The 22,495-nt window shown below is 39.9% G+C and overlaps 5 protein-coding genes across 8 annotated transcripts in view; 2 read left to right on the top strand and 3 right to left on the bottom strand.

The window, feature by feature from the left end:
• The window catches only part of LOC135673345 (protein transport protein Sec61 subunit beta-like), a 2,909-nt gene extending 1,051 nt beyond the window's left edge, over positions 1-1,858 (bottom strand). The window contains exon 1 of the mRNA XM_065182230.1: positions 1,462-1,858. Within this exon, the coding sequence (XP_065038302.1) occupies positions 1,505-1,825 (321 nt within the window). The 5' untranslated portion in view covers positions 1,826-1,858 and the 3' untranslated portion in view covers positions 1,462-1,504. The remainder of the gene's footprint in view (positions 1-1,461) is intronic.
• A 351-nt stretch (positions 1,859-2,209) lies between these two features.
• On the bottom strand, positions 2,210-5,027 carry LOC135673344 (MLO-like protein 3). The gene is made up of 15 exons (XM_065182229.1): positions 4,807-5,027; positions 4,660-4,717; positions 4,426-4,583; positions 4,240-4,356; positions 4,097-4,157; positions 3,834-3,925; positions 3,676-3,750; positions 3,499-3,587; positions 3,369-3,418; positions 3,252-3,292; positions 3,004-3,177; positions 2,894-2,929; positions 2,739-2,806; positions 2,590-2,650; positions 2,210-2,502 (listed from the first exon to the last, which is right to left on the bottom strand). Exons 1-15 carry the CDS (start codon positions 4,921-4,923, stop codon positions 2,329-2,331), a joined length of 1,371 nt encoding a protein of 456 aa, XP_065038301.1. The 5' UTR covers positions 4,924-5,027; the 3' UTR covers positions 2,210-2,328.
• Positions 5,028-6,936: 1,909 nt separating this feature from the next.
• LOC135673343 (protein CANDIDATE G-PROTEIN COUPLED RECEPTOR 7-like) lies at positions 6,937-10,454 on the top strand. Of its 3 annotated transcripts, none has more exons than XR_010513285.1 (2): positions 6,937-9,321; positions 10,027-10,454. XR_010513285.1 is itself a non-coding variant. In XM_065182228.1 (2 exons), the coding sequence occupies exon 2, from the start codon at positions 7,876-7,878 to the stop codon at positions 9,217-9,219; it is 1,344 nt and encodes a 447-aa protein (XP_065038300.1). In that variant the 5' UTR covers positions 6,937-7,152; positions 7,523-7,875; the 3' UTR covers positions 9,220-9,433. The 3 variants fall into 3 exon arrangements, 1 of the variants encoding a protein (XP_065038300.1); XR_010513284.1 differs by having other exon boundaries at positions 9,809-10,454; XM_065182228.1 differs by lacking the exon at positions 10,027-10,454 and having other exon boundaries at positions 6,937-7,152; positions 7,523-9,433.
• Positions 10,455-13,447: 2,993 nt separating this feature from the next.
• On the bottom strand, positions 13,448-17,970 carry LOC135673342 (protein NETWORKED 2D-like). The gene is made up of 2 exons (XM_065182227.1): positions 17,631-17,970; positions 13,448-16,329 (listed from the first exon to the last, which is right to left on the bottom strand). The coding sequence occupies exons 1-2, from the start codon at positions 17,722-17,724 to the stop codon at positions 13,781-13,783; spliced, it is 2,643 nt and encodes an 880-aa protein (XP_065038299.1). The 5' UTR covers positions 17,725-17,970; the 3' UTR covers positions 13,448-13,780.
• A 450-nt stretch (positions 17,971-18,420) lies between these two features.
• LOC135673341 (small ribosomal subunit protein uS8) lies at positions 18,421-21,855 on the top strand. Of its 2 annotated transcripts, none has more exons than XM_065182225.1 (4): positions 18,421-18,543; positions 20,959-21,102; positions 21,182-21,342; positions 21,440-21,855. In XM_065182225.1, exons 2-4 carry the CDS (start codon positions 20,970-20,972, stop codon positions 21,536-21,538), a joined length of 393 nt encoding a protein of 130 aa, XP_065038297.1. In that variant the 5' UTR covers positions 18,421-18,543; positions 20,959-20,969; the 3' UTR covers positions 21,539-21,855. The 2 variants fall into 2 exon arrangements, with proteins under 2 accessions (XP_065038297.1, XP_065038298.1); XM_065182226.1 differs by having other exon boundaries at positions 18,475-18,521.
• The last annotated feature ends 640 nt before the right edge of the window (positions 21,856-22,495 follow it).

The raw sequence follows: 22,495 nt of genomic DNA, 5'->3' as shown, positions 1-22,495 counted from the left end.
TGAAGTTTATGCCATAATTGTTCAACCATTTGAGCTGCACATGATCACACCACTTTATGCATCATCAGGTTATTTAAGGTACTCATAATGTCTTGAACAGGATTTGATATTGGATATCAATTGATCTCAAATCATTTCTGTATCCCTGTATCAAATTTCAAGCAACCAACTTTGCAGTCCTAAGGTGAATATGTAACAGATACACATTCAGAAACACAACTGGCTATCGTCAAATAGGAAAAGAAATTTGGATTGGTTTTCACCAATCCACTAAGTAGCTATTCAACAGCCATTTAAGTTAAACCAAGAATTATGATAAGTTATATTAGAGAAATCTTTGAAACCAGAAATTAACCTAGCTTTCCAATTTCTTTGGCTACTCTCCAATGTTATCTACTTTACATAAACACCATCCTCATGTTCAATCATTACATAGTATGTTTTTTTTTAATTTTCCAACTTTCCTTAGAAGATAACTGAATCTTTGCCGTAGTAGCTCTATCTAAAAATCACAATATTAAAGACAAAAGGATTACTTACTTGATGCCATTCTCTTTTCTTTTGGTCGGTATTCGATACAACTTTGTTTCTCTTATTTAATCTAACACATAGCCTCCAGAACATAGATATTTGGAACAAGTCACCACATAAAACCCAATCGAAAGTCCCTTACCTTAATCAGCATGCCACATTAATAGGACTGAGTTGGCATCAAACGAGCAAGCATGAAGGCCTCTTAAATTCCAAGTGTCACCTATCGAAGAAGATACCCATCTACCAGTGTATAAAGAGTACCTAAAGGTTATCACCAATGAATCTTTCCTATCTCTACACTTCTTAATTGCCAATTGCTTCTACCCCTTTCCATTCTAGAGAAGATCATTGAGCTTCTTGTTCTTGAGGCATTAAGGAGCTGACAAGAAAAATGGAGAGTGTAGCTATAATCATTAATCAAAACATAATCAAACCATCCACAGCTTCAGGAAAGTCTCTTTATAAATCAGCTTCACAACTCCACGACAAACAATTCGACCAAGAACCACAACACTTTTTCTTGGTGTCACACGAATGAGACTGTACCGAATCTATCGAACTAGGTGCAATGGACAATCAAAGTAAACAGCCAGAATGCTTCTTGGTTATAAGCCTTAATCAGATCCAAACATGATATAGATAGAGCATTACGTTAATTGTTTCATTAAGCATAGGACTAAATCAGTTCCCTTCTCAAGAATACTCCCACTGGATGAACAAAATCTGAAGCAACAAACGAAGAGGTATATGTTAACAGATCATTGCAGAACTTTGCATACACCTGCAAGAAGAGAAACCTGTTCTCAAGTACGCTTCATCCATGCGCTAAGATCAGAACAGCAAGAAGTAAAAGCACCCAAAAGACAGAACAAGAGGGACGATTCAGCAAAGAGAATCAAAGCAAGCAACCAAAGTGTACGGAATCACAGCTGCGAATGCCCATGGATCGGGAGGCGGCGGAAGTGTCGGATCAAGCCCCGCCGGTCCGGTGGCGGTAGAGCTTGCCGAAGACGTGGAGAGCGGTGACGAAGCCGATGAAGCAGAGGCTCATCACAAGCACCACCGTAGGCGTCATCTTGAGCCCTGGCGCGTCGTCGGTGTAGAACCGAAGCATGTTGGCCCCCCCACCGGGGCCGCCGCCAGCGAAGCCGCCACCCCCTCCGCCCCCGCCCAGCCGCCGGCGCCTCATCCCCGCCGCAGCTGCCGGCGTTCCACGTGGCACCGCCCCGGCCGGCCGCGCCCCGCCCCCCGCCGAGGCCGCCGTCTGCGACTGCGAGCTCCCCCTAGCCATCTCCGATCGGTGGATCGATATTGACCGAAAGGCTTGCGAGAATTAAAGTGGAGACAAAATTTGGGCTACAGAAGAACTTATTTATTTAGAAGCATTATTCTTTCTACCTACTTCGTTGCCCACATGAATACCCTCGTAATAATTGGCACACTACAAGCTTTCTTCGTGGGATCCACAGTCAAAGCCTGAGAGGTGGGTACAAAACAGGGGAATATGTTGTATTTGTCTGTATATGTGAGGTTCCTTTGCACCCGCCAAACGATACCCAAAAACGTACCCTAATATATGGAGAGGATCATTTAGGGTTCATTCACGGGTATAAAAACATCTTTAATTACACCTAAAAAATTGATGGTAATATATCGAGAGTTGAGAGCTGGAAACTTCAAGATCGAAAGTTTGATTAATTTAATTGATATATATTTTAATATATCATCAATAATATTCTTTGCTTGAATCTCGTCTTCTTTCGCCCAAAAAATCATACAATAAGTCTAAACAATTTATGTTGATGATGTAATCTGCGTTGATATTTCCTGCTGCTGACGTGAAACAGTAGATGGAGGACGCCTGTGAGGATGTTGCTTCTTCCTCCTCACCCTCACTTCCTCGTGCCATCTTCTCAGCGCCGTCTTCGTCCGCTCCCCAAACATGGATCTCTTGACCTCCGAACCCATCTGCAGTGAGAACCACCACAACTCAACTTCTGAGAGAGACGAACATGACTGACCGGTGGGGGTTTAATCCATGCACGGGTGGGTTACCTGTGTGACGAGCGCGTACATGGGAAGAGTGATGTAGCTACAGAGGAACTGTACCACCACCCTGAGACATGGAACAGAGTGAGCGGAGGTGAGAGTAGTTCTTGTGGAGGAGGAAGCACACAAGTGCGATCCATGTGGTGATCACTTACGCTAATGCCACTCTTGCGATGGTTATCCCAAAGTTCTCGTGGTAGCAGGACTTCAGGCCGAATTCATACTGCAAAAGAGAAGAACATTCATCAAGTTTCGTTCATGGAATTGGTGAATCATATCCAACAGGTAGCAGGAACCAAAGGTTGCACACCCAGATCCAGATGAAGAACGTGAGCTCAAATGCATTCTGCGAGAAGAGAAGATGTCAGACCGTGCCGAACATACTGTCACTTTTTTGTTGGATTAGTATGGATGTGATACCTGAAAGAAAGCCAAATGGAGGAGGAAAAGGATCGATCTGGGGTTTCCAAACCAGAAAAAATCGTCGTTGGGTTGCACCGGCGGTGCTCCGGTGATGACTATATTTTCCCTGTCCAGTTTCACAGCCATTCTTGCAACAATCACATGAAGCTTAGTCCCCACAGCCAGTACTGTCTGTGAGAGAAAAGGCCAATCAGACATTATTGACAGTGGAAGAGTGCCAAGAGATCTTGTCGAGTTGTACTTACGATCAAGGGTGCAAATGACAGCCAGAAGTAGGAATACCACCCTACAATTGTTGGAACAAGTGAGGGAAATATGCATTGGATGTGATGAGGATAAGATTTCGGTCATATGAATCTTACCATGGATATCAACAAGCATGAAGATGACCACAAGAAACCACAAGGGAGGGCTGTTTCAGATACATGAGCAGACTAAGATCAAACATACATGACAAAGAAAACGGGGCAGATGAAACCAAGATCAGCTAACCTGATTGTAAGCACGGTTTTGAACTCGTCCTCCAAAGATCGATTGGTGTACTCATGGAAATTGAACGTGGTGTGCCTGGAGAAATGAGCCTGAGAGTGCTTACAGAAGTCAGTCCCCAAGAAACTCATCTGCATGCAGGGAACTGAAACCAAGTAGCGATGCTGCGTGCAGCCTTACCGTTATGAAGCCATGGCGAAGGGTGAGATAGTCAACTCTGTTCACGGAATCATAGAATTGTCTGAAAAAGCACTTCTGCTTGTTCGAGGTTCCAAATCAATTAGACACAGAGCTTGATGCGGATAAGCCATTGGAGAAGAGTGGTAGATGACGCTTACAATCCACAGATACATGGAGGATGATGATGTAGCTACACTGATATGCCTTTTTGCGAATGTGGTCTCTCTCGTCAACCTAAACCTGTTAGGGTCTGAACGATGACTTGCATTTCAGATATCTGATACAGTTCACCGTAAAAGTTGCAGAAGAACTAAGCATATGCTTCACAGATTATATTGATTTGGCCTTGTGGTTTAAAGATGTGAAGAAGAAGAAGAAGAAGAAGAAGAGGGCTCCTTTCAGAACAAAAAGGGCTACCCACCATTTGCAACGTGGTACTCAGTTGTCTGTGTCTCCTTCTCCCATGCCTTCCATCGCCTCATCTGCCAGCAGCAAGAAGATCGAAATCCGAAAACCGAAAGCACTGAAGAATCACATAAAGATGTGAGCAGTTCAAGATCTTACTTTGGCTCTTCCCAGAATCATGGTGGTCACGCTGCAGAGCACATGGACGACTGCCAACACGAAGATGAATGTATGGAGCTGATGAATCCCTTGTTGACTCACCAGCGAAATCATCCCCTACAATCCAATAACAAATCGTCATCATCTCTAGTAATACACATGAGAATAAACATAGATCCAGCTTACTCTGTCAACACAATAACCAGCAGCAGAAGAGATGGATTTGGGTTGCAATCTGCGGCACGGTAGCATGTAGTCTGCTGCCTTAACCGGCACGCAGATATGTGAAATCGGCCTTTGCACAACAGCCAGAACCAGAGAGAGGAATCCAAGAATCATCAGCTCTGCATGAACAAAACAGAGATCTCAGGTACCATCCCTAAGCGAACCTGAAACATCACAGCTTCTTCTTCGGCTCACCCTCTTTTAGCTTGTCGATAGCATCGGACAGTGCAATCTTCTGACGACTCCTGAACCACTGCAGAACATTTCGTGATGGAGTTAAAGATTACTGGATCCATCACAAGTTTCTTTCACATAGCAGCATCGAGCGAACACCAGACTTACATTTCCGGCAAAACTGATCGACTGTGCTAAGATGTAGGAGACAGCGATGGCGAAGAAGAAGATAATTGCTGCAGCCCAGGTTGGAGTGTCCTGAAGAGACGGCTCCATGCTCTCCATCGAAGAACAGCAGCTGAAGAATGAAGAGAAAGGGCGGGTGGGAATCGATATAAAGACATCAGAAGGTTACTACTGCTTGTGTGACAGCTGAACTGCTGCAGGTCCTTCTTGTTGAACTGGTCCAAGCTACTATTCTCATACTTCCGAGTATAAGGTTCGACAGCATGCCAAAGAACAAAGATTCACTGTCTGCTGCTACTGCTGTACATCAAAGAAAAGTCTCGACTGACATGACCTAATTAAGAACTGATATTGAAAGGACTTTTCGCATCCGCCAGTTAAATGATCAATTATTAGCAGTCGGCTGCAGATCACAGATGTCAAGTTCAAAGATCTCAGAACAACGTGCCTGCCAAGGCAGGACTGAACATGTTTGGTTGGATCATCAATCAAACGCTAAGTTCTTCCCGTCAGTAAACGCTCTGACAAGAGAGGAAAAGTTGGGACTAATCTGGGTCAGGAAAGGATGCTGAACTCTGCAGCGTATGGGGGAGCTCTTACTTAAGGCAAGCTGAAGGCTTCGTTGGAAGAGTATCACAAGTGTGATGGAACACTGAACTCCCAAACATCACTGTCTGAGTCAAAGAAAGATTGGAAATTTCTTGGACTGGTCCCTTCTTTTCTCATCCACGCATTAGAATGAACACACAATGGTCAACAATGCAAATGGAATCTTGAACCTGTGGACAAAGGATAAAGACTAGTATAACTTGCTCTGTGGATCACTGGTCTTGTTTGGTAGGGGATTGATTTGATCATAAAAATAACTCAAATATAGATTTATAAGATTACCTTTTTTAGATAGAATGAAAATGAGCATTAGTTTGAACATCAAAACATCATATTAATATTAAGCAAAGCAGATGTGTCGGTCATCGGTGCGATCCCATAGGAATTGTGAGGAATTATCCGTGATGGGCATATCCTTTTCATGAGCTTAAAAAAAAACATCTAAAAATAAAATAGACCTGACGGATTTATAAGTCATTAGTTTTCATACTCAACAAATGTTAAACTAAATGATCTTATCGAGGATTCTTAGAATTCATTTGGGAGGTGCCATATAAATTTGACTTTGCACCAAACTTGGAATATAATTGAGAGGTGTCACATGAATTTGGCTTTGCACCAAACTTCAGCTTAGAAACTTCCAACCAAAAGAAAAGTGATAGGTCTTAGTATTAACAATCAAGGTTGGTCAGTCAATGTTACATAAGTGATAGGTCTTGCTCAAGCCCATTACCAAGTTTAAGCCTACTAAGCCCAAGCCCATTACCAACCTTGACTTGTCTTGTTTTCCTTGTTTCCCCATCAGATGACTATTCAATTTATTTCACTGCAAGTTACATCCATGTCTTAATCATTATAATGTCAGTGGATGAGACATGATTTAATTTTATGTTTTTAATATTCTCTATCATGTGAATTAGAATTCCTCAGGGATTCTTTTCAATGTATGACTCAATAAAATTTGAACTCAAGATCTTTCACTCTGATAATACAAAATGCTTAATAGCTGGTGGACAGCATACTCCTTCTGTGCCAGCCAAGCTGACTGCAAGGTGACAAATATATTGTAGCTGACAAATTAGTCATATGAACCGATTACCAAGCAAGACAGACTTGTTTGAACACCTTAAGATTCTCCAGACAAAGCCTGTATTCTGAGGAAGCCTCGTCGGCCCCAACTTACATGATTCCAAAACAGTGTGTCAGACGATGAGCAAGAGAAGCAAGCACAAGTGCATGCATCTGCAAACCGAAGCAGCAAAAACACGTGGCCTTCTTGTTCGATGTTATCTCCACCCAACGCCTTTCACCATGCACCACACATCGATGAGCAGGCATTGGAAGCTTGGTATCTCTCCGCAGCCATGTCTTTGTCTGACTTTGATGACTGCTGATATCAGGGATTTGATGTCATCTGGGTGTCATGCCATGCCAAAATAATTGGTGAGGATGACTGCTTCTTGGCTTCAGCGTTATATATGTATGTTTGCCAGCGCCGAAGGACATGAGAAACTGAGTTGCTGCTGCAAGTGGTTGTGTGGAGGGCTGTGGCATCTCTTGCCTTCCATGGAGCGCCCAAAGGGTTTCCTCCGCAGGAGAGATGATGCCGCTACCGTCGGAAAGCTTCTTGGCTCAGTTACTGGGAAGTTTGGGCAGGCAGCGGTATCATCTACTGCGCAGGAAACATGGCTCTCAGCATGGAAGAAGAAGCTGCCTTTGGTGAGTAAACCGTCTCTTTTCTTTCTATGTTTTCGGCAAGCCTTGGATGTTAGATCATGCAATCTATATTTACACAAGCCAAGTTTTTTGTTCCACTCATTGGATATCAATTCCACAGCAATTCAAGTTTTTTTAGTATATTTAGATAGGATAATGAATTAAATATTATATATATATATATATATATATATTCATCTTTTATTACTTACCTTAACATCTAATTCTTAAAAGAAGAAATTAGATTTCTATTTGTAGTCTTATTTTGGCTTCGAGTGAATCCAAGCCGAATTATACCAAGATTTTATTCTTTTCCTATTTATATTATGACTCAATAACTCATTGAAACCATTAATAACATAATCAATAATAGGAGGATCATTGAACCCTATCCAAAGGATCCCAATGGATCCTGACCGTCAATCTTGTCAATGTCACACGTATGCATGAAACAAGTGGCGCTTCGAGATTGGATGTTCTTCTCCGGGACCAGTAGAAAACTCGATCCGAACAGGTGCATGGCATCTCATCATCACGAATCTCAACGAAAGACGAACGTGGATCCCTTGTGCGGATCGGACGCGCCGGCTGTCCTAATCTGTTTCCGCGGAACAACAGACCGGTAAATCGACACGTCGACTCCCGTCATCCCTCAACTCCGCCTATATACTTCCTCCACCACCATCGTCACCGCCGTCGCCGGCTAAAGACCCAGTTTGTATCGCCATGGAGGGATCTCTCCGTCTTCTTCTCCTCCTCGTCATTCTCGATTCCCTGATGTCTCCTTCCATGGCGGAGATCAAGAATCTGGAGATCTCCGACGACTCCCGCCAGGTCATCCTGTTCGAGAATTTCGGATTTAACCACCGTGGAACCGTCACAATTGCTCTATCCGGCGTGTCCATCTCCTCCTCCGCCGTCGCCCCTGCCGTCGACCCCTCTCTCCTCGGCTTCTTCCTCGTCTCCGATGAGAGCCTGATCCAGGCCGCCTACGACTCACAGCAGAACCCTAACCCTAGCTCGTACCCAGATTGCGTCCTCAGGAGCCCGTACGTCCACCTCCTGTTCACCTTCGAGAATCTCTCCCCGCCGCCTCCCGGCGGCGCCTTCAACAACTCCTTCGCCGTCTCCCATCCGGACGAGTACAGCCTCTACTTCGCCAATTGCGGCCCCGGCGCCGCTGCCGTCACCATGTCGGTCCGCACCGAGACGTACAACACCCGCCCCGACGGCTCCCGCGATTACCTCTCCGTCGGCAAGTCCCCTGTGCCGTCGCTCTACACCTTCTTCGCAGTCGCGTACGCCGTCTTCCTGGGCGCGTGGATCTATCTCACCCTGTTCCAGAACCGGATCTCATCCCACGGGATCCACTACCTGATGGCCGGGCTGCTACTCAGCAAGGCCCTCTACCTCGTCTTCGCCGCCGAGGACCAGCACTACATCCGGCAGACCGGCACCCCGCACGGCTGGGACATCCCCTTCTACCTCTTCCAGTTCCTGAAAGGCGTCCTCTTGTTCACCGTGATCGTCCTCATCGGCACCGGCTGGTCCTTCCTCAAGCCCTTCCTCCAGGAGCGCGAGAAGAAGGTGCTGATGATCGTGATCCCACTCCAGATAATCGCCAACATCGCCTCCGTGGTGATCGGCGAGACCGGACCCTTCATCAGGGATTGGGTCACCTGGAACCAGGTGTTCCTCCTCATCGACATCATCTGCTGCTGCACCGTCCTGTTCCCCATCATCTGGTCCATCAGATCTCTGCGTGAGACGTCAAAGACCGACGGAAAGGCCGCAAGGAACCTTATGAAGCTCACACTTTTCCGGCAATTCTACATCATTGTGATCGGATATTTGTACTTCACGAGGATCGTCGTCTATGCATCGGGGACAATCACATCTTACAAGTACCGCTGGGTGAGCGTGGCAGCTGAGGAAACCGTGAGCCTTTTGTTCTACATGTTCATGTTCTATATGTTTCGCCCGGTGGAGAGGAACCAGTACTTTATGCTTGATGAAGAAGAGGAAGAAGCTGCAGAATTGGCGCTCCGTGAGGAAGAGTTCGAGCTTTGATTGACAGTAGGAAGGAGAAACACTTGTGTGGGAACTTCCTGGTGTGATCTTCACACTGATTTCATCGAGTATTCTTGCTATAGGATAAAAGAAGGTTATGAGGTATTGTACTCTAATTTGCGTCGATTGATGCTTTCATTGTTTCATTGATGCTTTCCTTTCCTTTGTCTTCATCAGTCACTGAGCTTAAATATAAACATTCTTTTCTGTTCAAGGCTAAAAGTTGTCTTTAAAAAGTTTAATAGTATGCATTGCATGGACAAGGTATGAATAATTAGATGGACTTGTGTTCTCATATGAATCATCATTCTTAATAGAAACTCTGTTTGGAGGAAAAATTCGAGTTAGCTCTTCTTTTTTCTGGTACTCTGTATGGCTAGTGCTTGGCTACCTAAACCATGTTCCTCGGATTTAGAATACACCGCAAAATGTGCTAAGCACTTATGCTCCCTTCTCTGAAAACATGATAGAATTTACAACCCAAAAAACATGTAGATAGTTGCAAAATACTCCTAAAACAGTTAAGGAGTTTCCAAGGTTCCTTGTTGAGGAGCTTAACAATCATCTCAGCATCTGATTCCACCTCCAGGTGAGTCGCACACCCTCATTCAATGCAGCTCCCACCCAAATTTAATGGCCAGCACTTCCGCCTTCCAGCAGTCAGTGTCCGGCAAAAAGGAGCAGCCAGCCAGCAAACACTTTCCGTCACTGGATCTCATCAAGAATCCTGCCCCTTGTGCATTATCCTGCAGATTACAAGAACCATCAGTGTTCAATTTAATCCAATTGTTTTATGGCTTGGTCCAGGTTACAGAAATTTGACAAGGCCCCACAATCCCTTCAGACAGGGGTTTATAACACGACATATGCTCAAAAGCATTCCGAACGATGGAGAGAGGGGATCAGCCACAAAAGGCTGATCCCTCATTACAGGCCACAAACTGTATGCCAAAAGAGCTCGAAGAAGTCCACAGCTAGATCTGGTGAGATCTTGTCCCTAACTCAGCCAACGACCCATTACCCAATCCGAACGGAACTCAAACTGCTTCCCTAGTGCTTGGTTACTTGATCCCAGTTATGGAAAAATTTGTTGAAATTAAGCACACTGTATGAATATTGCATATGGCTTAATGATGCACAGGGAAAAAATGTTTTATGTTAGTGTATAGAATTTGACGCTGCAAATCGCTTGAACAGGTTCAAGTTATTAATTTAGATCTCTGTTTTACTGGATCCATGTTGGTGTAAAATGTTATGCTTTGATGCTTTCGAAGAAAAGAGGTTGATAGGAATCGCAAAAGCTGCAGTCTCTTGCCAAACTCACTCATTTCTGTAGGTTTTCTGATTCGTCGATTGGATTAATTTGATGAGAAAATTGGTTTGTGCATTGTGGATGATCTGGCTTTGAAAAAAGTACTGCTTGGAGATTATGGTAGTGATGGATGGTACAAACTTTGCTTTGATTTATGCCATCTATGTTACAGCAAAAATAGATCTGCTTTTGAGAAGTACTGGTTGGAGATTGTGGTAGTAAAGAATGGTAAAAGTTTTGCATAGATTCATGACTTCTGTGTTACTGCAACAGGCAGCAAATTGTGCCTTTTTTTGATTGATTAATGAGAAACAATTCAAGCTTCATATTCTTTCTTTCCCAATCATTAATGTCTTTTGTATTGAAATATTTGCATTTTTATTGTTGTTTCATTGTCATAATGTCATTGGTGTCATCCACCATCTTCATAGGGTTTCTTGGTTAGATTTTGACAGTGCTGCTTCTCCGGTCTCTCATGCCTGTACTCACACATTGCATCTAGTAAGCGGTTCAGATTGGTACACTGTCCTACTTCAATTGCTTAATTAAATCTCCTTGGCAGCAAAACTGCAACAAAGATGGTTAAACTGTGTTTACTGCTGTATCATTCTCTCTTTCTTGATCTTTTAAACTGTCTCTCTGTTTGGTTAGTTCTTGAATTAAAAGCTTGATTCGCTCCGGTGTTGCTATGAGTTGGTTTGTGTTCGAGTTGGTTTGCGTTTAGGCAAATCATTCTGAATTTGTTCAACAAATTCACAACCATGGTTTTCAGCATTAACACATTATAGCATATTCACTGCTAGCCCTGTTATTCATGTTCCTCATCTGCTTCCACAACTTGTATTCAAATTCTTGATATGCCAATGCCTAGTAGAACGACATGCATGATCTATAATTTCAGAAACTTGGAGAGTGCAAACACTCGAATATGTTTTGCACAATTTCATTTTTGTGGTTGATTTCTGGTGCTGTGGTACTTATTCTGGCAGAATGGAAAATGAAGCACTATGTTTTTGTTTTACTCTGGTTTATTTGTGAGCTTAAGTTTACAGAACACTTGCAATCATTCAGTTTGATGCCTCTTGAATCATCAATCTTATTTACATTCCATTGTCCTTTCCTTTTCTTGTTTTCCATTCATTTGATCTCACATGGAGATAACAGTTAGTATGTTCTTCGTGCAATCTAAGAAAGTGTTGAAGATGCATCACATCAGGTTGCATGCTTTGGTTGTATGCCTATATTTCCATGGAAGGTTGGCAGGGGATGATGAACTTTGCTGATGTCCTGATTTAAACAACTCCTTTTTATGATAGTAAAATCTAAGGATTGAAATTTCATACAATATCATAGTTTCGAGGTTTGTTCGATACGGTACAGTACGGTACTATATATCGAGTGATACGTCAGGGCGTACCGAGTGGTACACCTAATTTAACCGTAAAATCCTTCGAAAATATCTATAAAAAAAAAGTTAGGATATGATTTTTAAGTTAAAAATAAATATTGAAATATCTACAGAAAAATTATTTGAATTATTAGATTATTTTGTTACAATATAAACTTTAAATATTTGACCTATTAATTTTATTATCGATCGATAACGATCGATTTCAACCGTTACTGAGCAATAATGGTCGATTTGCACTGCTATTGATCGGTAACGATTGATCTCGACCATTATCGAGCAATAACGGTTGAATTATCGAGCTGTGTCTAGTAGTAATGATCAAAATTTCGATTGTTACCGCCCGATATCATCTCGTATCATCTGATACAGATCAATGTTAAGCGTTTCACCTGGTAGCGAGCGATCTACATACCAATATACTATCAAACCAGTACTTATCGTCCATGTCGAGCGGTAATATTCGAAACTATAAATCTTGGTAAAATTTATTACCATAAAAATCTGTGTTATAATATTTTTTACCTAAATAACGTTGATGAAATAAAGCAATAAGTTGAGGAATATTACAAACTAAATGAAATAGGTTGGGATTAATTTCCTTTTTATTTGGACTTAAATTGATGCCAAAGAAAGTAAATTGAATCCAAATTATATGAATTAAGGATCATTTCCATGTTAATCGCACGACCAATTGGTAAAATGATCATTTCCTTGACCAATGTTGCTTAATAATCTTTTGAATAATTTTTTGAATGAGATCGAGTTTCCTAATTTTTCAAATTCCTTATAATTTATGACTCATATACCCCAACAAAAATTTTCTAATTAAATTGGGCTCTACATGAGTTTCGTCTGATGAATATCTCAATTACTTATGAAATAAGCTTAAATTTATCAATATGTCCATGGTTTTTGAAGTCTTTGACCATATTTTTTGGATTGGGAAAATTTCTCAAAACTTTTGATACACATTCGAATCATCTTGAATTTTTATTTGTTTTGATTTATTCTAATTTTTAACTTAGCCTCTTCCAACGCTAGTCTACTTCATAGGCACTAAATGTCTTATATACATATATATATATGTATATATATATATGTATATATATACATGTATATATATATACATATATATATACATACATATATATATACATATACATACATATACATACATATATACATATATACATATATACATATATACATATATATATATATACATATATATATACATATATATATACACATATATATATACATATATATATACACATATATATATATATATATATATATATATATATATATACATATATATATACACATATATATATATATATATATATATATATATATATATATATATATATATATATATATATATATATAAACATGGAACACATTCAAGTTCCAGAAAATTCATTGAAAAAACCTGTGTAATCATTCCAACATAGAAATCTTATTTGGGAGTAATATCACTCAGAAACATAGGAACCATGAAATAACAAAAGTAGTATCTAAGTGTGATCCAAAGTTGTGATATCACTAACAATATGGTTTTGATACCAAGACTACAGATGAACATTCTACCTTTACCACTGAAAGCAAACAATGTGTTAGCTCACAAGATGGCAGAAGTTCCAATACAACAATAAGAGGAGACAACCATGAGGGGAAATTTTCCTTCTAGTGAAACCAGACCTAAATCACTGCACTGCTTATGCGGTGCTGGATTTATGCATACAAGTCAAGATATCGACTTACAAGGTGACAGAAACTTATGTTACAAATTCCAGCAGAACAATAAGACTGAGAAAACCCAAAGGGGAGATTTTTCATCTAGGAAAAGTGTATCTTAAGTCACTGTACTGCTTCTGCAGTGCTGGATTCATGCACGAAAACATTGAAGGCTTCTTCGGCTTTGTACCAAACAAGAAAGCTCTCAGCGGAATAGTTTTGGTGATTAGTTGCCTAAATTGGTTGTGTTGCTGGTGGTTTCTTGATCCAGACAACTTAAAGTTCTCATTAAGTTTTGACAAAGTCCTGCCGACTTCCATCTGAAGCCCCCTCACATGATCCAAACCGGCTTGCAGTTCCTTTGCAACCTTGTTATTTTCTAGTTGCATGCTGAACACCTCTCCCTGGAACTTAGCAGCCTGGTAAGGAGTGAGATGCATCTCTTCACTCTCGCTTTCCTTTAAAACTCTTGATATCTCGTCTTGTATGCTGCAAAGAGATGAAAATCTGCACTTGAGTTCTCCATTTAACAGTGCATTCTTTTCCAACCAAACCTGGAGCTCGGTGTTCAATTCTCTTAAGCTCTTGCAAACTAGAAGTGATTCCTGGTTTACGGCCTCCTCAGCAGGAGCCATAACAGCGGCATTGCCTTCTTGGTTTTTCTCAATATCAGATTTGAGGTTCTTAAACGTAGTTTGAAATTTTTGAATTTGATGGTATGATGTGCTGAACCGTAACCAGAAATCCAAGTTCTCCTCTAGCAGGGTATCAATGTCTGCTCTAAATTTGTCTTCAAGCAATGAAGAACTTTGTACCTCATTGATGTCTCCTTCATGAAAGCTCCCAGTTTCTATTTCATGAAATTCTACTTTCGTGTTGGCTAGATATCCAGCAACTTGGTATCCAGACATCTCCATGTCTTTTGGTGCATTTACACTTAAACAAGTCTGAAAGGAATTTAGTATCTCTTTGAGAAGTTGAATCTCTTCATCTTTGATGGCATTGGCATTTTTCAGTTCATTTACTTCTGCCATTGTCTCTAAGTGATATTCTTGGGTTTGTTTCTCAATTTCTGAAAGCCTATTTTTGGTATCCTTGTAATTGTGAAGAATGGATGTGTACTCAGTCAGTAAGACATTTTGGCTGCCTTCTAATCCATTTAGCAATAAATTTTGCAAGTCTGGAATGTCATCTGTCTCTTCAAGTTGTGTTTGCACTTCACCAACATAAACATTGTCTGTATCCTCTTGCAACTTGTCTGACTCGTTTGTAATTTGCCCATGAGCCTCAATTCCGGCAAGTTTTTCCTCTGTATTCTGGATCCTAACATAGTCAACTTCCTTGCTTTCCTTGTTGGAAACCAGAGTTTCTACCTCCTGGGACAATGCATGCTCTTGATGTTTAGGTGACTGCAACTTCTCAGAAATATTGTTAAGACTGTGGCAGGCATCTAAAAATTGTGTTTGAAGGGCATCGTCATCAATATTTAGACAATTCTCAAGATGTTGAATTCTTTGCAATGCATCTTCTGCTTCTTTAAAAGTCTCAGTAAAGGTATTGGAGTCGCCAGTTAGGATCACCTTGTCCTCCTCCATGCATTGTAGGTGCCTATTAAGCTCAGCTGTCTCTGATCTCAATCTCTCTATCTGACCATTCTGTGATGAAACTATATGTTCTAAGCTAATGACCTTGTCGACAAGTTCATCAATCTTTTCTGCCAGTTCCATGACTGATGTTTCAGAGCTCATCTCAAATTGTTCCTTCACTTTCAGGCACACTGACTGTAATTCCATCCTTTCCTCTTTCAGAACACTATCTTCTGTGTTTACGGAGGTGGAGTTCTGCTCCATGTTCTGATCAGAGGTCTCTGTTGTCTCAATCTCTGATTCACCAGACTCACCCTTGAGAGACTTCAGCTTCTGTTTAGCATCTTTAATTTTTTCTGACTCAATTCTTGCCTCTTTGGACGTAACTTTCCGTTGTTCTTGTATGTTAACTAAGCTATCCTCACAAGACTTAATGGCTGATGCTACCATCATTGCACGAGCTTCGCCATCTTCAGCGATTGCACTTGCGCTGAAAGAATTCTGCAAGCAGCAAAATTCCTCATGCATCTCAGTAATTTGCTTCTCAATGTCTAGATACCGGGCTAAGGTGCTCCTGTAAGAGCTCTTGGTGAATTCCTTCTCAGTCTGGAGCACTAAAATTTCCTTTTGAAGCCTGTCTATCTCTTCCTGTGCCTTCTCTTTGCTGATTTGAGTACTTAACTTCCTGTGATGTTGCTTCTTCGGTGTGGGGCGATCTTTCTTTGTTTTCTGTCTGAAGATGAACTGTGGGACTTCTGTTGGCTTACGGAATTTACTGAGATCTATCGAAGTGATTGCCTTTGGAGAGCCACCATCCTCATCATCTTGCATTTCAAAGTCGACCTGATCAGGAAAAGCAATTGCTATGGCCTGGTTGGCCTTTTGCAGTTCTCCTGTTATTCGATCGTACCTATGAGCCAATGCTTTATAAGCTTTATGCATGTCTTCAACAAAGTTACCCAGCTCTGGCCTTCTCTGGAAATACAACTCTGCCTTCTTTGTAAAGGAATCGGCATCCTGTTCTATGAGCTTCATCATGGATTTCACCTTATCCTCCATCTCTACAAAACATGATTCACACTATCCTCAGATCATTATGAGAAGAAAACAAAAACTGTGTTTCCATGTCAAATGCAAACTACTTACAGTCTATTGATGCAAAATCTCAAATGCTACGTTGTATCATCATTTTGCAATGAGGGAAAAAAAAGGGGGGGAATGGAGAGAAAAGACCCACATAACACTTAAATAGGACCAAAATAAGGGTGAAGCATTGATAATTAGGTATAAAAAACTTATTTTTTTAGCATTTTATATAAACTGTAAAGGTTTGGCTTCATTTCCAGGAAAAGAAAAATACTGTAATTTGTTGCTTAGATATAAGAACTTGCATGTTAAATAACATGGAAGGAGAAGCTAATATTTATTTTGACTGTTGGAAGGCTGAAAGTGAAGAGAGCTACCAGGATAAACATCCCTTGAGAAGGGCGAACAACGAAACCAATCGGTGCATGTTCGGTTACCAGCATCACCTTACAAGATATATAATGGCATCCATACACATAATATAAGCAAGAAAGAATTAATGAACAATGTAGATGTCTCCAACTAGTTGGGAACAAAAGTTGGGACTGTAAAATATGAAACATCCAATGATTCATACAAATAAAATCCCTCGTTTAGCAGATACTCACAAATATTGCTTGATGAAGCCCCAAATTTGAGAAGGCATCATGATTCTAGGATTCAATTTAACTAAATCACACATTTCTAATAAGAGGGAAGATTTTGCAACAACAACATCAAGGTTGCACCTTTGTAATAGGAGAGATCAAGATTCGGATCACAAAAATAATCTCTCTATATTTGGTCGTAAGACCATATTTAGTGGTAAGCCTAGGCATGTTAACCTTATGATCCTTATCATGGCTGCATTGGCGTCGGCATCCTACACAGGTACGTCCACACATCTCTAATGCAAACTTGAGGAAACAATCACATTAGATAAGAACAAAAACTACAAATAAAGAAACAATCGCATTAAATAAGAACATCAACTTCTAAATTTGTTCATGGAGCCCTAAATTTGTTTCTTTTCTTCGCCTTAAGAAAGAACACATGATGATGTTGGGACACAGCTTGAATTTTTAAACGAATCTAAAATTGTTGATGAAGCCCCAAATTTGTTTCTTTTCTTCCCCTTAAGAAAGAATCTAATGCTAAAAATGAAAATTTGGAACAAAATTAGGGATTATGATCGAGCCAACACCACATTGCAGCTTGAGCAAGCAATCGCATCCAACAAGAAGTAAGAACCACAACAACAACAATATCCTAAGCGAGATTTCTAATAAAGACTGACCGTGGAGGTCCTCGTCGAGCCATTTCGACTGCTTGGTCCTGATATGGCTGGCCCACCACCAGGAGTACACGTTGCTCGTGGCCCTCTGCAGCATCCTCGCCCCTCCTCCGCCTCTTCTCCCTCCGGAGAGCTTCCAATCTTGCGACGGGTGAGAACGCTGGGAAACGGATGAGAAGAGGAGGAAGGGATGAGAGTGACGGAGTGGAGGAGGAAGCAATGGTGGGTTATAAGAGGAGGCATCGGGTGTTCGAGGTTGGGATCCATCTCCGGAAAGCAGGGAGAAACATGTGGGAGGAGCGCTCGAGTAGGAGGAAGACGAACGATATTTTAGTTGGGATATTATACTTGGTATTATTTTTTTGTTATTTCTTGGTATAATTTTAGCAGCTTTATCTTTTATTTTGTTTTCCTATATCTATTTTTCATATCATATTTAATTATATGCGTCGATCATATCTCATAATAAAATTATAAAATACGTTCATTGAAATTATTTTATGTATTCCACATATTATTTTATTTTATCGTGCAAATGGGAAAATTATTGTTAGTTGTTAGCTTTTGGGCTCGCCATATTTAGGCAATAATTTGATGCCCTCTTAAGTTAATTATGTTCGAGTCGTTCTAAAAACCGGTCCAAACCTCTCTCACAGGATGCGCACGTGTCAGTCTCCAAATCGTCAATGCCGCTGTCTTCTGCCCTAACATGCATTGGCGAATAAAAACTAGGGCAACCGGAGGGTTGCGACGCCATCAGGCTATATTGACCGTTCGATCTCGATCCTAGGGACCTAAACAATCTAAACTGCTTAAAATAGTGGCGCGGCATCGTACCCGCCGCTACCGACGTTCCTCTCCGCTCCGGTCCTGTTCTCGTCTCCTGATCTAGAGGTTTAGCGATTCCTCGTCCAAGGTTCAATTTTAATTGGCTTTTCTTCTTCTCCTCGTTCTCTCGACCTTAGTCGTATTCGTTGGTTGTTTTGTCATGGTTTTTTTATTTGATTTGATATATCTCTGTTTTTTTTTTTTCTTTCTATTTCGTTGATGTTCTGTTTTTATTTTTTGTGTGTATGCTCCTAAGATTCTCAACCTTATTGTTGCCTTCCTACCAATCAGATCTCTTTATTTATGGCGTAAAGATGCATTCTTGATGTCAATTGATGCGGATGATTAGATATTGTTTATTTTTTGGTGAAGTATATATGCCGTTTGCTGGATTGTAATCAGTATTTAAAATTGGCATCTATTTTTAGTCATCGATTTTGTTCGTTGTAGCTGCAATCTCCGTGTCCAATACATTTGATGCTTTGGTTTTAGTATTGTATGCTATTGATTCAGCATTTACAGACATTTTTTTCTTGTTAGTTATTAGCTTGATGCGCTCAATTTGCTACTCCCACTGTACATACGCATGACATACACCCCATGAGCAGTGCTGCTAATATATATATATATATATATATATATATGAGGGTCTGTGAAAAGGTTATGCATGTGATGCACATGTGGAGTGGAATCATTTGTAAAGCAAGAAATGACTACGGGCAATTCATATCTTATCAATGTTACTACGTGATGCAAATAGTTGTGGATTTTTGGCTCACAAATCATCTCTAGTGTCGACCAAACGATATAGGGGAATCCACTTCATTAGACCTATATATCCATAATTACCATATATCTATAGTCCCTTATCCATCTAATATTCTAGAGACTATATAGTGGGCATAGTGCTGTCAGGCCTACACGGTTTCTGCTCGAGTCTTGCTTTAATCGGATTCTCCTAGAGATACATGCATGCATTTGAAATTTAGCTTTCAGATGCATGCATTCAATTCTAATATTCAAAAGAAGAGACTATGATTAATCATACCAATTGTAAACCAAAAAAAGGAAATACTCTGATTATTGCGAAGAATTTGCATTTATTCAAAATTATTTTAAGAGGAGATGTTAGTGTATTGTTGGAATAAGCTAACACTAATCTTCATTAATGAATCAAAAGGGAAGCTTTCCGTAAGTACGTACTACTCAACCATGCATGCATGCATAAGGTTAATTGACACCATGCAATATACTAATCGTTTGACTTGAGAGAAAAAAGGGGAGGGATTAAATAACATGTTTATGTCTCCTCTCAGATGGCCTCATCGACGCCAATGATCAAAGTAATGCATCTCAATATCATGTTCGATTTCTCCATTATTGACTGCACCAACACTCAAACATTATGAATCTTATCTATACCTCTCTCTTACAAATCATGCTTCATTGTATATATACAACTTAATTTGTCTCAGACCCAATTTCCCAGTCAAGCTTCTCTATTTCTCTAAAGAAAGTACTCATCTCAATTTCCCAGTTATTAGCTTGATACGCTCAATTTGCTACTTAATTGTGCTACAGAGTGTCACTATTAAAATGCATGTGCAAGGAACGAAAGAACTCCATTTTAAATATCTTGTAACAAAATGACAAATGCATTAAAATCTTTTAGCAGCTTTCATTCATGTCATTCACATTATTTAGTTGTCATGTGTCTTAATTAGTTTAAGGTATTATTTAAAAAATTGTATAATGCAGCATATCAATATATCTATATATATTTATAAATTTCTTTCATTTTCGAGTTGAATCTATGGCTTTCATGTGTAAAAGTTGTTTTATCATTCATGAGCTTGGATTTCATTTTCTATCTGCTGGCTAGCCTTTTAGGGCTTTGGCCCAGTGCTCTCTTGCTTAATTATTCCATGGATAGGGGTTCACTATCACTTTTAGGGTGTTTTTGTTAGTCTGATGGCCATTAAATTTTGTCAAATCTTCTTTCCAATAGGTTCCGTGTTTTTTAATTTTTTTCCCCCTTTCTTTGTCAAGTTATGGGTAGGTTGATAGTTGATATTAGCTCGTTCATAACAATAGCATCTTAGAAGGTGAAGATGCCAAGAATGATGCTTGGCTATTGTATTCAGTTGTCAGCGGTACTGTCTGTAACTGGATAAAATGTTGAATAAAAGTACTTACTTTTTAGACTTGACATGCTATACAGACTTAAATTGCATGTTATTAATGGGTTATTTATGATTTATGATTTTGAATTATTATTTTTTTATCTACAATGTCACATACTGTGCTGCCCCTTTCCAATCACAAGCTATAGTGTGATGCTAATGTTTGAATTGTGTATTTATTAATTTAGTTTTAACCGAATGACAATTTTGTACCACTGCATCCCAATTTGTTGTGTTTAGTTGTTGAAGATCATATAACTTGGTTACAGGTTTCAAGTTCTTGTTTCACCTATGTATTCTCTAATGTTGCTTCTTTACAGGCTTGTTGAGGATGGTGAGGGTCAGTGTGTTGAATGATGCTCTCAAGAGCATGTACAATGCTGAGAAGCGTGGAAAGAGGCAGGTCATGATTAGACCGTCTTCGAAAGTGATAATTAAGTTTCTTCTTGTCATGCAGAAGCATGGTACCTAGTCTGGTATTCTATACTGTCTATATGATTTCAAGGTTTAAACTGTTCTGATTTGTCTGTCTGTATTGGCTAGGTTATATTGGTGAATTTGAATACGTAGATGATCACAGAGCTGGGAAGATAGTGGTCGAGTTGAATGGAAGATTGAACAAATGCGGCGTCATCAGCCCTCGCTTCGATGTGGGTGTCAAAGAAATTGAACCCTGGACTGCTAGGCTTCTCCCATCACGTCAGGCAAGTTGTTTGAAGTATTTTGACTTCCAACCTGCTGAGGTTTTATTTTCTAGATCAGAGGTAGAATAACATTGTTTCTTTATAATTTTGTCTGCAGTTTGGTTACATTGTGCTGACTACATCTGCTGGCATCATGGACCATGAGGAAGCTAGGAGAAAGAATGTTGGTGGTAAAGTGCTTGGCTTTTTTTACTGAGTGTGGAACTCTTGACGATGGACACTGAAAGAAGGCAATGCCATTTTTTCACAAGGAACTTTTCAAGGAACATTAATATATATATATATATATATATATATATATATATATTGTTTTTTGTCTTGGTTGAATTTTGATATGAACTTGTTTGCTTTCTGCTTCTACTAGCTCGAAATCCGTCTGCAAAATCTGTATTTGATATCGTGTTGAATTGGCTGCTTGCTTGGGAGATGTTGTTAAGATTATCTTCTGAATCTAACTGATTTAGTCTTCACAAACTGGATTTCCTTAAGAATATAGATGGGGTGTGTATTTCATATTCTGTTTACATCACAGATACTGCACTATTAGCCCCAATTAAATTTGGGTGTGTGCCAAAAAGCTACAGGAGAGAATGGAGTCTGTACACATGTTACGGTCACACTGATTCTTTTGCTGCTCTCTGGCATGGATCAACAGTATGACATCTATATGTAGTTTTACTTGTCTCAAGTGTACTAGCATATCTTAGATATTACATACTGTTAAGCTTGAAATGTGAACTTTGAGGAGAATTTTGCTTCCTCAGGCCTTTGGCTTGCAGTTGCTAATATCAGTTTTAAAGGCTTATTTTTGAAAGAAATTAAGTTGCAAAACTATTAGAGATTAGAAACATGAATCTGGGAATTTTCTAGTAGTTAATGTTCCTGCTATCTTTTCTGATAATTTGTATGATGCCATATCAACATACAGCTAATACTGCTACATTTATAATAACAGTTATGAAATGTTGTTAAGATTATATTTGTGAATGACATCCCCTTGAAGGTGTTCAAGGCTCCTCTCTTTTTTAACAATTTGTGGGATCACATTATGCTGTTTCATTTAGTTCAAATAATAATACTCTTTTATCACCTATATATTTATTTTTTCCCATGCTTTTAGCTTACAAGTGTTAAAAGATAATTAAACTAAATA

Source organism: Musa acuminata, chromosome BXJ1-5 (genome assembly GCF_036884655.1).
Source record: "Musa acuminata AAA Group cultivar baxijiao chromosome BXJ1-5, Cavendish_Baxijiao_AAA, whole genome shotgun sequence".
NCBI classification, from domain to species: domain Eukaryota; kingdom Viridiplantae; phylum Streptophyta; class Magnoliopsida; order Zingiberales; family Musaceae; genus Musa; species Musa acuminata.
Note: the sequence above shows the minus strand (reverse complement) of the source record. Positions and strands in the feature narration are given on the sequence as shown.

Coding starts and splice junctions, on each gene's coding strand:
- LOC135673341 (XM_065182225.1), top strand. CDS start 20,970: ATGGTGAGGGTCAGTGTGTTGAATGATGCTCTCAAGAGCATGTACAAT. Junction 21,103..21,181: donor TCTTGTCATGCAGAAGCATG/GTACCTAGTCTG, acceptor TGTATTGGCTAG/GTTATATTGGTGAATTTGAA. Junction 21,343..21,439: donor GGCTTCTCCCATCACGTCAG/GCAAGTTGTTTG, acceptor TTTTGTCTGCAG/TTTGGTTACATTGTGCTGAC.
- LOC135673344 (XM_065182229.1), bottom strand. CDS start 4,923: ATGGAGAGCATGGAGCCGTCTCTTCAGGACACTCCAACCTGGGCTGCA. Junction 3,926..4,096: donor TGAGTACCACGTTGCAAATG/GTGGGTAGCCCT, acceptor GTCATCGTTCAG/ACCCTAACAGGTTTAGGTTG. Junction 3,178..3,251: donor TGTCATTTGCACCCTTGATC/GTAAGTACAACT, acceptor TTTCTCTCACAG/ACAGTACTGGCTGTGGGGAC.
- LOC135673343 (XM_065182228.1), top strand. CDS start 7,876: ATGGAGGGATCTCTCCGTCTTCTTCTCCTCCTCGTCATTCTCGATTCC.
- LOC135673342 (XM_065182227.1), bottom strand. CDS start 17,724: ATGCTGCAGAGGGCCACGAGCAACGTGTACTCCTGGTGGTGGGCCAGC. Junction 16,330..17,630: donor GCTCGACGAGGACCTCCACG/GTCAGTCTTTAT, acceptor CATGTTTTGTAG/AGATGGAGGATAAGGTGAAA.